This window comes from Mirounga angustirostris, unplaced genomic scaffold, assembly GCF_029215605.1.
Source record: "Mirounga angustirostris isolate CCGP_5_RB_7025 unplaced genomic scaffold, mMirAng1.0.hap1 SCAF_5, whole genome shotgun sequence".
NCBI lineage: Eukaryota > Metazoa > Chordata > Mammalia > Carnivora > Phocidae > Mirounga > Mirounga angustirostris.
In genome coordinates this window covers 46,232,681-46,244,995 of record NW_026991713.1, presented here as the reverse complement: position 1 = coordinate 46,244,995, position 12,315 = coordinate 46,232,681, and the positions used below count along the sequence as shown (strand labels likewise).

Genomic DNA, 12,315 nt, shown 5'->3' with positions numbered 1-12,315 from the left:
GGAGGTAAAGTGTAGGACTTTCACAAACTAAGGAACCTCATAGGTGACCCTGCATAACATTGGATCCTGAAAGGTTACATTCTAAGTGTAAGTGAAATAAATATTCCCTTTCTGCTTCTCATATCACCCCAGCCTCCTTGGCACTGGGTGAGAATTCATAACCTCAAAACAGTTTCAGTGAGTTTGCAACCCAAATTCATAAAACCTGGGTGATCAAAAAACCTCAGGTTGACAGTTTTGATTAAAATAGGTCTGGGTTGATAGCAGTCCTGTGCACCTCAAAGAATCAAATGAAAAGAAAATTCTTTCTAAAACCCATCTTTAAACAAGGACTCAAAGAATTCCCACAGAATAAATTTCCAAGGTATATGACTTTACAGTGAAAAATCACAAATATTTAAGGAAGTAAAACACCATGTGCAAAAGGCAGCAAACTCAATAGACAACAGGACTGAACTCCTGAAGATTTTGGGTATTTTAATTATTAGACATAGAAGGTAAAATAAAAATGGTTTATTTACTGATAGTAATAAAGGAGGATAATGGAAATATGACTAAAAAGCAACTGAGCACAAAGCAGATTTGGAAAGAGAGCCAAAAAGAATGTTTGAAAGTGAAGAAATGAACAATTAAAACTTAAAACTCAATGGACGGATTTAAAAAAGATTGGACAGAGCTGAAGAAAGAATTAAGGAACTAAAACACAGGACTTGAGGAAATTATTCAGACTATAGCCCAGAAAGCAAATACATGCAAAATATGAAAAATATACATAAATTCTAGACTACCAGAAGGAGAATAGAGAGGGATTAGAGAAAAGGCAAGAGGCAATATCAGAGAGTTAGTGGGTGAGAAATTCCAGGGTTGATGGAAGATACTAGTCTGCAAGTACAGAAATCATCATGATCTCAAGCAAGATAAAGAAGTCTATATCTAGGTTATTACTATAAACAATAGAACACCAAAGGCAAAGAGTAAATCTTAAAAACAGTCATAGTAAACAGATTACCCAGAGAAAAGTAGAAATTAAACTGACACCTGACTTTTCAACAGCAAGAATAATTGCCAGAAAGACTACAACAAAATCTTCAATGTGCTGAGAGAAAATAACTTTCTCTCTCTCTCTTTTTTTTTGAAAGTAACTTCCAACATAAAATTGTAACCCAGGGAAAATATCTTTCAAGATTGAGAGCTATATAAAGACATACACAGAAAAACAAAAGTGTAAAGAGTTTGTCCCTAAAAACACTAATAAAGAAATTTGGGGGTGCCTGGGTGGCTCAGTCGGTTAAGCGTCTGCCTTCGGCTCAGGTCATGATCCTGGGGTCCTGGGATCAAGCCCCACATCAGGCTCCCTGCTCATCAGGTTCCCTCTCCCTCTGCCCCTCCCCTACTCATGCTTGCTCTCTCTCTCAAGTAAATAAATAAGTAAAATCTTTAAAAAGAAAAGAAAAGAAATTTGAAGACTGTTCTCCAAAATGAAGGAAAGTAATCCCAAATGGAACTTGTGAGATACAGGAAGGAAAGATGAGAAGGTAAGTGGTAATTTTTTGTGGGGTTAAAAAAGGAGAGATAAATAAAATACAGGACAATATATATAAATTGGAAAAGGGAGTCTTTGATGATTTTGCTTCCTATTTCACTGAGAAAAAGAAGAGCGTTATCAAAGGATAATTGCCCACCACTACATCTATCTACTTACTGGCATATGCATCCAATACTCTTTTTTCCCCAGCTGACCCTAAAGTTAAATTACTCATGCTCCTTTCTAAAGCCATTTCCTTTACTTGTGCTCTAGATCCCAGAGCTTGCTTGCTCATAGAATAACTGCAGCAATTCTTCCTTTCTCTTTACATCATCATCATTCCTTTCTCTTCTAGAACATTCCTATCAACATGAAACTTGTTATTTCTTCTATCCTTAAAATCTTCCTTTCAAATATACTTCCTCTTTCAGATGATGTCCTATTTCTCTGCTCTCCTTTGCAGCAAAACTCTTTGGAAAAGTTGTTCTCTGCTCTGCTTCAATTTCAAAATAAAACCAAACAAATTTCAAAACAAAACAAAACAAGACAAAACAACTAGCAAAGAGTTGCAATTAGTATAATAGAAAACAAACAATAGAAAACATTCATAAAACAATGACCAGTACAAAATAGGCATTCAGTGAACACTTGTAAATTAAATGTTAAACAATTCAGTAGACAGGATACTTTTTAAAGTCTAAAATTTATAAACAATATTACCTGTTCTTCCTTTAGTTGAAGATGAATTTTTTAAGTCTCCACTAATACTGGTGACTGTAGCAATGTATTTTCGTCCAGGCACCAGGTCAGTAAAAGTGAATTCTTTGGCATCTTTGGGGAGCGACTTGTGGATGAGTAAGAGGTCTCTGTCAGCTAGTGAAATGATGTATTTCTCCCATTCTGCTACAGGAGTCTGCCACATGACGCCCAGTGAGGTTTCATTGGCATGTTTGACACGAAGCTGGAGGACAGCCAGGGGGACTAAGGAAAAAGCAATGGAGACTGTGTCATTGATTTGATTCAGAAATACTCGAGTATTTCTTAGAGAGCTGTTCTCTTCCAACCACAGGAGTATTCCAGTTCAGCATTTCTTTTCTGAAAGTGTATGAGCTCTCAGGAAAAAAAAAAAGCTAATCACAAAAACTGTGTGTGTGTGTGTGTGTGTGTTTTCAAGATTTTATTTTTAAGTTATCTCTACACCCAGTGTGGGGCTTGAACTCACAACCTTGAGATCAAGAGTTGTGTGCTCCACTAATTGAGTCAGCCAGGCGCCCCAAACTTTGTTGATATAACCTATCCAGAAAGGAGGATTCAAAAGAATACTATTGGAAAATGCTTTCCTGGGTCATTTATTTTTGACCACATATTACCTTGAGTGTTTATTTCTTCATATGAATTCTATGATATGAAAAGATTTAATTCAATCATGTCATCCATAAAACCACTGAGAAAGGTCCATATTTGACTATTTAGATGAAGTTAGAAGTATTTTTTACTCCACCAGATTGGAAAGACAAAGTGCTGCTTCTCTTCATTTCTGAGAAATGGGCACTAATGTATCCATGAAAGGGAGAGTATAGCTGGCAAGCAAGAATAGTATCTGGTTAAAGACTCCCATTAACCAAAGAATGGAAACTGTTTCCATTTCTTTAAAAAGTTTTATTACAATTTCTAGGAGACATTGCCAAGAGTAAAGTACTGGTCCCACAAAACACTAGGGAAACAAAACTATGGAAGAACCAAGTGTATAAAATTATATTGATTTTTGCATCAAAGAAATTTTCTATAATTCCATTCTAACTGAGTCCCTAAATCTGTATCTTCCTTCTTTAATATATTGAAATGAATTGGATTGATACATCAAAGCCTACCTCAATTAACCTTATTTATCTAGAGGTACAGTTTAAGAAAAGTTTTCCTGGTAATTATGCCACCATGCTGAGAGCCCCTAGGTTTCTTGACAGTATTCCAAGTTATTTGAGGTGGTGAGATAAAATATTGGAGAGGACATAGATGCTTGTTCTGTGAAATGCTAAAAGTAGCTTGGTTTAAGCTTATATAGGTCTTTGATCATTATCCAAGGGATATTAATATTTGGAAAATGAAGATACGACTGGAAGACCCAGTTGGCAAGCTAAGGAGGTGTCTTGGTCCTTTGCTTTGACAGTCTTCTAAGAAGAACATTGAATCAAAGTAGTTATTTCCTTATCATCAGGCAAGACTAAGAGAGAAGATATTTGAATTTCACTCTAAGTATGGAGTATTCCATGTCATAGAAATATTGAGCTTGGAAGGACAATTCTCTTATTTGAAAGTTGAGGAAACAGACTCAGAGGGGTTGTGACTTGCCCAAGGAATTACAGTATAGTGGTGACAGCAAGAATACCAAAACCCATGCCTCCACATCCTCATTCTCCTCTACCCTAAAATCCAAATATATTCCACTTCCCTTTAATAACCTTTCCTTGGTACATGAAATTCCCTCACGAGTCAACATTAGGTCAAGGCAATGGTTCTCAAACACTGATCACTGGCAAAAAAAATGTCAGTTGTCTTCTTTTGTGGGAAGGATTCTCCGATCGTTTTCTTCCTATTCTTTTGGTGCTTAAAATGTCTTTCTTTTTATAAAATAATGGACTTACTACTGGAAGCAATTTTAATGTTCTATTTTGACAAAATTAAACATTACCAAAACTAATTCAGTCTAAAAGTCTACAATATCTCAAATTCACGGAACACGGTGGGGGTGGAGGGGGTGGGCACGACATTGACAGCTACCTGGGTTACTTGGGAGAGGGACCAAGTTAAAGTTCTAGCAGTCATTAACACCTTCGTATTTGCTTACCCGTCCTGCCTTGGCAACGCTTCGAATTCTTCAGATTTCCACTCTCAACAGTGACTTCTACTTCATACTGTCTTCCCGGTATGAGCCCCACATCATCTATGGCATAGTGTGTTTCCTCCTTTCCCACGGTGATATTAAGCAGCACCACAGAATCATTGAAGAGTAGGATACGATACTGCTCCCAGTCTCCAGCAGGGGGCGACCAGCTCACTATTAGGGACCTTATCGAACCATTGCTGTTTACCTCCAGGTTCCCAACTTTCTCTGGAACTAAACGGTGAAATGATGTCAAAAAGGAGATTCTAAAAACCAAAAGTAAGGATACTCATTCACTTTTCATGGGCAACAGTAGATAAGAGACCTAATACCTGCAATTCAAAACATTTCTATCCCCTCCTGATGTTTGGGGATTGCAAATGAGTATTCTTTCCTAATGTTGGAGGCATCCGGCACTCAAGAAATGTATGCTAAAATCATCTAGTAATATATCAGTAATGCAATCTTCTGTAACACTGTTAATAACCTAACAATATGAGCGCTGTGTTTTATTGGCTGCACACCAGCCCCAGAGACAATATTGATGTTGCTTCTAATGATGTTGACATCGATGGATGCGGTGTCTTTTGGTAGAGACACTGCATGTTGTGATCATGAAACATTCCTCCCTTTTCCAACTGACAAGACTAATCTCTTGCAATATAGCTCTGGTCCAATTATTCCTTTGCTTAAAAACATGCAAGGTCTCTCCATTAATTACAGAATAAAATATTAAGTCCTGGGTGTGGCATTTGTAGCTTTCCAAAATCAGACCCCATATCCTCTGGTCTTAATTCTGACTACTCTCTGCAGCCGCCCTCCCTGCTTCTGCACTCTCTCCCATGCTGGCCTCCAGTTGTGTGTTCTGAAGACCTGTAAGTGTCCTGGGCTCTTCTGCCTCCATGCCTTTGCTTATATTATTCCTTCGACCTCAAATGCCCTTCCCTCTTTTCCCTCTCCGCTTGCCAAGAGCCTCACAATTTTTAGGTCCAGTTAAAGACCGTTCCTCTGAGAAGTCTTTACTGATCTTCTGAACAAGAATTTTCTCTTGGTTTTCTGACCATATGGTTCTTACTTGGAATCTCTAACAGCACAGAGAATGGACTCTGGAATTAAATTCCATCCCCACCATTCACTGGCTGGATGACTATGGACAAGTTATTTGAGCTCTGAATTATCTGTAAAATGGTGATAATAACAGAACCTCTCTCATGGTAAGGGTGTAAAGTGTTTGGTTAGTACCTGATACATGGCAACACCTATGCGATTACTCTTATTAAAGTGTACTATTTTTATTTTTTGTGTGTATAGTCTACATTTGTCTGATTAAAATGTAACTTCCTTAAAAGCAATGGTTGGCAAGGTAAATATTTTAGGCTTTCCAGGCCACATATGGTCTCTGTCTCATATCTGTCTTTCTTTTTGCTTTTTAAAAAAACCTTTTAAATATGTGAAAACCACTCTTAGCTGGGGCTACACAAATACAGCTCACAGGCCATATTTGGCAAAGGGTGTAGTTTGCTGAACCCTGACATTTTAATAACTTCCCAAATCATAGCACAGTAATTTATACAAAGAAGGCACTGGATAAATATTTGGCGACATAAATTAATAAAATAATTCATGGAAAACATGCTTAAGTGCTAACTGGCTCTCACTATAAGGGTTGGTCAGAAATGTTTTATTCATTAGTATCAATGCTAATGCATTTACACTACTTAAGTGGTGTGACATGAAACAGCACAGGGCAGAGCCAGTTATGCACATCATTCAGGAATCACTCCAAACACATTTGCTTAAATAACTCAGATGAATGCAATTAACCTCTGTTTCAGTCTGTATAGGGGGCCCTGGCCCGTGGGCACCCTCAGTCATATAGACCATATTTCCCAAATTGGAAAAGGAGTCTTCCCTGTAACTTATTTTGTTCTGATGGATCAGAGAATCATCTGGGCAACCAAGGAATATTCTGGAGCCCTACACTCACCTGTTCTGCCCACTGCCATCTTCTGAGCAGACAATTCACCAGAGACACAGCTGATGGTAACTTGATAAAGACGTCCAGGGATTAAGTCTTTAAATTGGGTTTCTGTAACTTGGGGTGCTAATGTTCTGGATTCTTTGATAGTCCCTTGGTGAAACAGGGTAATGTTGTAGGAATCCACATTTCCAGAAGGTCTTTGCCACTTGACTTTTAGAGAGGTCAAAGTGCCATCATTTGTCACCTTTAGATTTGAGACTTCCATGGGGGCTAAATAAGGAGGAAGGAAAGGACACTTTAACTCAGGATATTGTACCTGTCTTATTATGGCCAAATTTTGACCTGCATTTTAATCCCTGCAAGCCACACTCCCTGCTCAGAAGGAAACAACAACTTCACGAGCAAAAAGAATACTGCAAAATCAAAGAAGGGCTATCTGGCCGGTGGAAAGAGCATAAACATGGGAGTCAGGAGCCTGGATTCTGGCTCAGACTTGGCCATTAGTCAGATGGGCAACCCTGGATAGCTCTATCTCACTGAGCCTAGGGATCCTTACTGGCAAATGAGGTCTTGGAAAGCTCAAAGAAATCTGTCATCTGCCTAATTTCTTCCCATCTTTATGTATTTAATAATAGCAAGTACATAATAAATAGATTGGTCAACTCATTGGCCATCACAAAATTTTGCATCCTAAAAATATTTTATTTTTCATATAAAATGATGATAAAGTTACAGCTCAAGAATTGTGTCATTCTTTCTTTTTTTTTTTTTTTAAAGATTTTATTTATTTGACAGAGAGAGAATGAGAGAGAGAGCACATGAGAGGGGGGAGGGTCAGAGGGAGAAGCAGACTCCCTGCTGAGCAGGGAGCCCGATGTGGGACTCGATCCAGGGACTCCAGGATCATGACCTGAGCCGAAGGCAGTCGCCCAACCAACTGAGCCACCCAGGTGCCCAAGTGTCATTATTTCATCAAAGGAAAATGATTACAAAAGAAAGACACTTCAGTGAAAATTTTTTCTACCTCTTGGCTATGTTGTAATTTTGGGCTTCACTAACAGCAAAATAAAAATTAATGCTTCATTTTAAAAATGGGCACAGCATACTGCTTTGCATAGGCCAGTAAGAAGTGTAATTTGCTCTTGCTATACATAAATAATTCTTCATATATGAGGTACTTTTTAAAAAAAGATTTTATTTTTCAGCAATCTCTATACCCAACATGGGGCTTAAACTCACAACCCTGAGATCAAGAGTTGCATGCTCCATCATCTGAGCCATCCAGGCGCCCCAAAATATATGGTACATTTTTGTTGGAAATAGCTACACATCTTTGAGGTGTGATATGAAGATATGTAAATGTACAGGTGCCCCCAAATATCTTTCCCATCAATCTCTTGTAGCTCCAAGAGCCCCCTGCGCCAGGGTAATTTCTAAGGCACCACATACCTAAAAGTTTCTCTTAAAATCAGATAGCTTACTGAGAGAGGGAATTTATTAACACATTAGACCCATCAGAAGCATTAGAATGTACTAGAATTTAAGTTCCATAGGGCAAAGACTTGGGCCTTCTTGGGCACTGTTATATCCACAATGCCTAGCATACAGTTTATACTCAACAGATACTGAATGAATGAATGAATGAATGTGTACATGAATTATTCACTGAAATTTAGCACAGATTAATTTATCCAGCTATGTTAGGCTATGAGAACAACTCCTATAGTATTGGGTCTCAGGACATGTTTTGTTGGGTACAGGGTTTAAGAAATGGCTGTTTCACAGGACCAGGTCTTTGATTAGCACTGAGAAAAGTTATCTTGGCTCATTGTGAGTGATGTCACAAAGGCAGTGGATGCTCATTTAAGAGAAGGAAGTAGGGGGGAGCCTGGGTGGCTCAGTCGTTAAGCGTCTGCCTTCGGCTCAGGTCATGATCCCGGGGTCCTGGGATCGAGCCCCGCATTGGGCGCCCTGCTCGGTGGGAAGCCTGCTTCTCCCTCTCCCACTCCCCCTGCTTGTGTTCCCTCTCTCACTGTGTCTCTCTCTGTCAAATAAATAAACAAAATCTTAAAAAAAAAAAAAAAAAGAGAGCAGGAAGTAGGAATCCCTATCAAAGAGGTCAGAATACTAAAAAGATAACCTGAGACTGTATCAGTGGTTAACTTCGCTACTTCAGGCTGGTCTAAAATTTAGAATACAAGGGAGTCCCTCTTTCTCTGAATAGAAAAGTGGGTACATCTTAAGGGCCTTCTGTAACATGCAAATTTCAATTTGTCTCATATTATCATTATTCAAATAATTTAATAAGCCATGGTTATTAAACATTTCCTTGCTGTGAGCTTTATTTTTGTTCAGCTAGTTAGTGGAACTTACTTGTCCTGGCCGGTTTCCATCTGTAGTTTTGCAGCCCTGCAGCCTCGGTCACAATGGTAAGGTTATAGAGGTGTCCAGGTGTCAGTCCGTGAAAACTGAAGGAAGTAGCATGTTTGTCCACGACACTGCCATGAACTAGGACATCTTTATCCATCAGCAGTAGCTGGTATCTTTCTACATTCCCAGAGCCATGGGACCAGGAAAGCAGGAGAGAATTGGTTTTTGCTGAAATATTGATATCTTTCACTGCGGATGGCACTAGGAAAAGAAAATGCATTTCCAAAGGGTCATTTATAATTTCCTTAGAGGAGACATAGACATGTTTAATTCGAAATCACACATTCATGTATGCTTCTCTGTACATCTAATTTGTGTAATAAGTAATGGCTACAGCACTCTTGAAATTTCACTGGATTCTGAATTAATGCTCTTTTCAAAGTCCACGCCTAAAGCTACATCGTAGTTTACCTGTCTCTCTCCCCCACTTAATAGGTACTAAGGTAATTTTTGCCCATGAAGTATGATGTGGCAGAGCAGCAAAGAGACAATAAAGGGAAGAACAATGGAAGACGAAAAACAGAAAGCAAATTATAGCAATAGATCAGGAGAGAAAATGAGAGGAGAGAGCATGACCAGAAGGACAGTACTTCATGGAAGGAGGTGAGGTGTGCCATTGGTATCGGGATGGGCGGGTGCAAGCAAAAACTTGTTCCAGATGTAGGGATATTTAGGAAACATCATGACTTGATGTTATGAGGAGAGTATACAAAGGAGGAAAACACTTAAACGTAAGTTTTATGGCACAAACTCAGAAATGGAGGCAGAAAATGCTGTTGCCTAAGATTTGAGTTAGGAAGGCCATTAGGAAACATCTACTTCATTTTGGAGAAAATTCCAGTCCCAGAGAAGTCCCAGAACTTGTTCAGAATCACCTAGCAAGCTAGCAGTACAGTCATATTTTCTTACTTTTAGTCTAGTCTTCCCACTGTACTGCATAACATTTGTCTATCTGTCTATCAACTTACCTATCTGTCATCTTTGGTCTGGGGGCATTCTTACTTCTATCTCTTCAATTTTAATGTAGTTCCAAAAGGAGCCTAAACGATGAAATACTCAACTATCTGTAAGCAGGTCTTACCTGTTGATCCATTGGTATAAATTGTAAGGGAACGTTTCTCTCCAGAAACAGCTGTGATGGCAATATTGTATTTATTACCAGCAGTGAGGTTAAAAAATGTATGTTCATTCCATGAAGTACTTTCTTGAATTTGGGTCTCCTGTATCTTTTGGTTATTGTCAAACAATTGGATCTCATACCAGGTGACTTTTCCAGAAGAAGGAGTCCACCAAACATGCAAGCTGGTTGAAGTAGTCTTCTCTTTACTGACTTCAAACTTAGCAGGAGGTAAAGGATCTGCAAGGCAAAAATCCAAAAAGAGAACACGGCTTAAAGATTTTTGCAAATACATGTTAGTTTGCTGGAACCCAGATTCATTTTCCTTAAAAACTTTAAGAACCTGCTGCCCATGAAACAAATCGGTATTTTACTCCACTTTTAAACTTACCATTTCATTTAAAAAAGAAATCCACTTAGCTACTAGTCATATAAACTTCTTTTTCTAATAAAACTTTTTTGTTAAGACAGCTCTGAGCTTAGAATTCCAAGTAAGGTTATATTTTCGTTGGCTTGCAAGTTTAGCACTTTTCACACACTGACAAACATCCAGGCTAGGCCTGGATAAATACCAAAAATCTCAACAGAAAATACAGATATTAAGAAATAATATTGAAATTTGTACTGAACTTTTTCTTTTTTTTTTTTTTTAAAGATTTTATTTATTTATTCATGAGAGACAGAGAGACAGAGAGAGGCAGAGGGAGAAGCAGGCTCCCAAGGAGCAGGGAGCCCGATGTGGGACTCGATCCCAGGACCCTGGGATCATGACCTGAGCCGAAGGCAGACGCTCAACCATCTGAGCCACCCAGGCGCCCATGAACTTTTTCTTTTTTAGGTTGTGGATTCGGGGGGTTAAGAACACATAACTTTAGGTTGTTTTTAAATATCAGAAAACCACCAAAGATAGAGACTTGATTATGAGCCTAGCCTAGGTTTGCTCGTCAGAATGAATTCTCCCAACAGGTGGGATTCCTTGTGTCCTTAGATTTTCTCAACTTGAGTTCCGGGACATTTTGGAGCTGCTGAAGCCTCCAGAGAGGGTGCAAGGGGTTGGTCCTGCACCCAGATGTTCACTTAGTTTCCACTCTCATGGGTGAGTTTGACGAGTCCCATTTCCCATTTCCCATGTATTGAATCTTCATTGTGGAACTTGAAATAGGATGAGCAGCATGTTCCTGGGTTAGGAACTAAGTCAATAGTGTTTAGGGATCAGCTATTCTATGATGCAGTGGGACCATCAGAGAATATCCTGAATGCAGGGAAGGGCAACATCGAGAGACATTTACAGATGAGTAATTTTCAGAAATCCAGCCTGGTTCTTGATCTAGAAAGTCGGACCAAGATATTGGAGGCTACAACTCAAAGCCAGGTCAGATGTTTTCGTGGCATGGCTATAGAGATCCAGTTCTTATCTACATCTTGGTAAATTATATTTTGCTCACAAAATAACTTCAGATTATAGAATCTTCTTAGAATAGTATATGTTTTAAGAGGGTGCTTGCTTGTGACTAACATTAATAAAAATAAGAACAACATGATCTTATTCTGTATTAAAAAGACTTGTATGGCCAGAGAGCTCCTGAGACTATCCGCGGGTCACCTAGAGACACCATCCAGAAGCTAAACACAACCTATGGTCAATCTAATTTTTTGTGTGTGTGTTTAATGCTGTGACTTAAATGAGTACATCATCCTGCAAAAAGCACAAGACAAGCCACGTAGCATTTTGTAATACAAGAACTAATAATAATATAAATGTCAGCAGACAAGGAAGCCAAGACAGCAGTAACTCAGAGAGCCCAAAGCGCAAGGTGTGTGGTCTACACCCTAGTATAGCAGAGGTTCACAGGCAGAGCATAGGCTCTGCAGTCTGACAGCCTGGGGCTGAGACCGGCTCTCTGGCTCCGTAGCTGTGTACTTTGGGCAATTCCTTAACCTCTCCGTGCTGCTGCTGTCTCATCTCTGCAATGCAGATAATAATACTATCTATTCGGCAAGATATTTATGAAGATTACATTGTTTTATCTAGAGCACTTAGAACAGTGCCCGGCACATAGCAAGTGTTCAATGTTAGCTACTGTTGTTGTTATTATTTCTGTAAACAGGAGGAGGTCCTGTCACGGAAGCAGGCAAATGTTGTGGCAGAGAGCGTGGGCTTTGGGGTTAGACAGAACTAAGTTCAAATCCTCGGCTCCGTCATGGGCCAGTCACGAGACTTTGGACAAGTTACTCAAGCTATCTAAGCCTCCACTTTCCCATCTGTCTGGGGAGTATCATATAATCATACCTATATTCTCGGATGATTTGAGGAGGTGTAGAGCAGATTTACCTGGCATAGAATGGGCACTCAGTAATAGAAACTTGTGCTGTCTACTTGA

The 12,315-nt window shown here is 39.1% G+C and overlaps 1 protein-coding gene across 3 annotated transcripts in view; it reads right to left on the bottom strand.

Annotated features, from left to right (window-relative positions):
* The window catches only part of PTPRB (protein tyrosine phosphatase receptor type B), a 114,688-nt gene that overhangs the window by 62,621 nt on the left and 39,752 nt on the right, over nucleotides 1-12,315 (bottom strand). For all 3 annotated transcript variants that reach the window (XR_008505942.2, XM_045872962.3, XM_045872963.3), the window contains 5 exons: nucleotides 9,899-10,174; nucleotides 8,761-9,018; nucleotides 6,394-6,657; nucleotides 4,371-4,640; nucleotides 2,246-2,506 (listed from right to left, as the gene is read on the bottom strand). Coding sequence is in view for 2 of the 3 variants with exons in the window: in XM_045872962.3 (XP_045728918.1) it covers nucleotides 2,246-2,506; nucleotides 4,371-4,640; nucleotides 6,394-6,657; nucleotides 8,761-9,018; nucleotides 9,899-10,174 (1,329 nt within the window). In the remaining variant the exon portion in view is untranslated. The remainder of the gene's footprint in view (nucleotides 1-2,245; nucleotides 2,507-4,370; nucleotides 4,641-6,393; nucleotides 6,658-8,760; nucleotides 9,019-9,898; nucleotides 10,175-12,315) is intronic.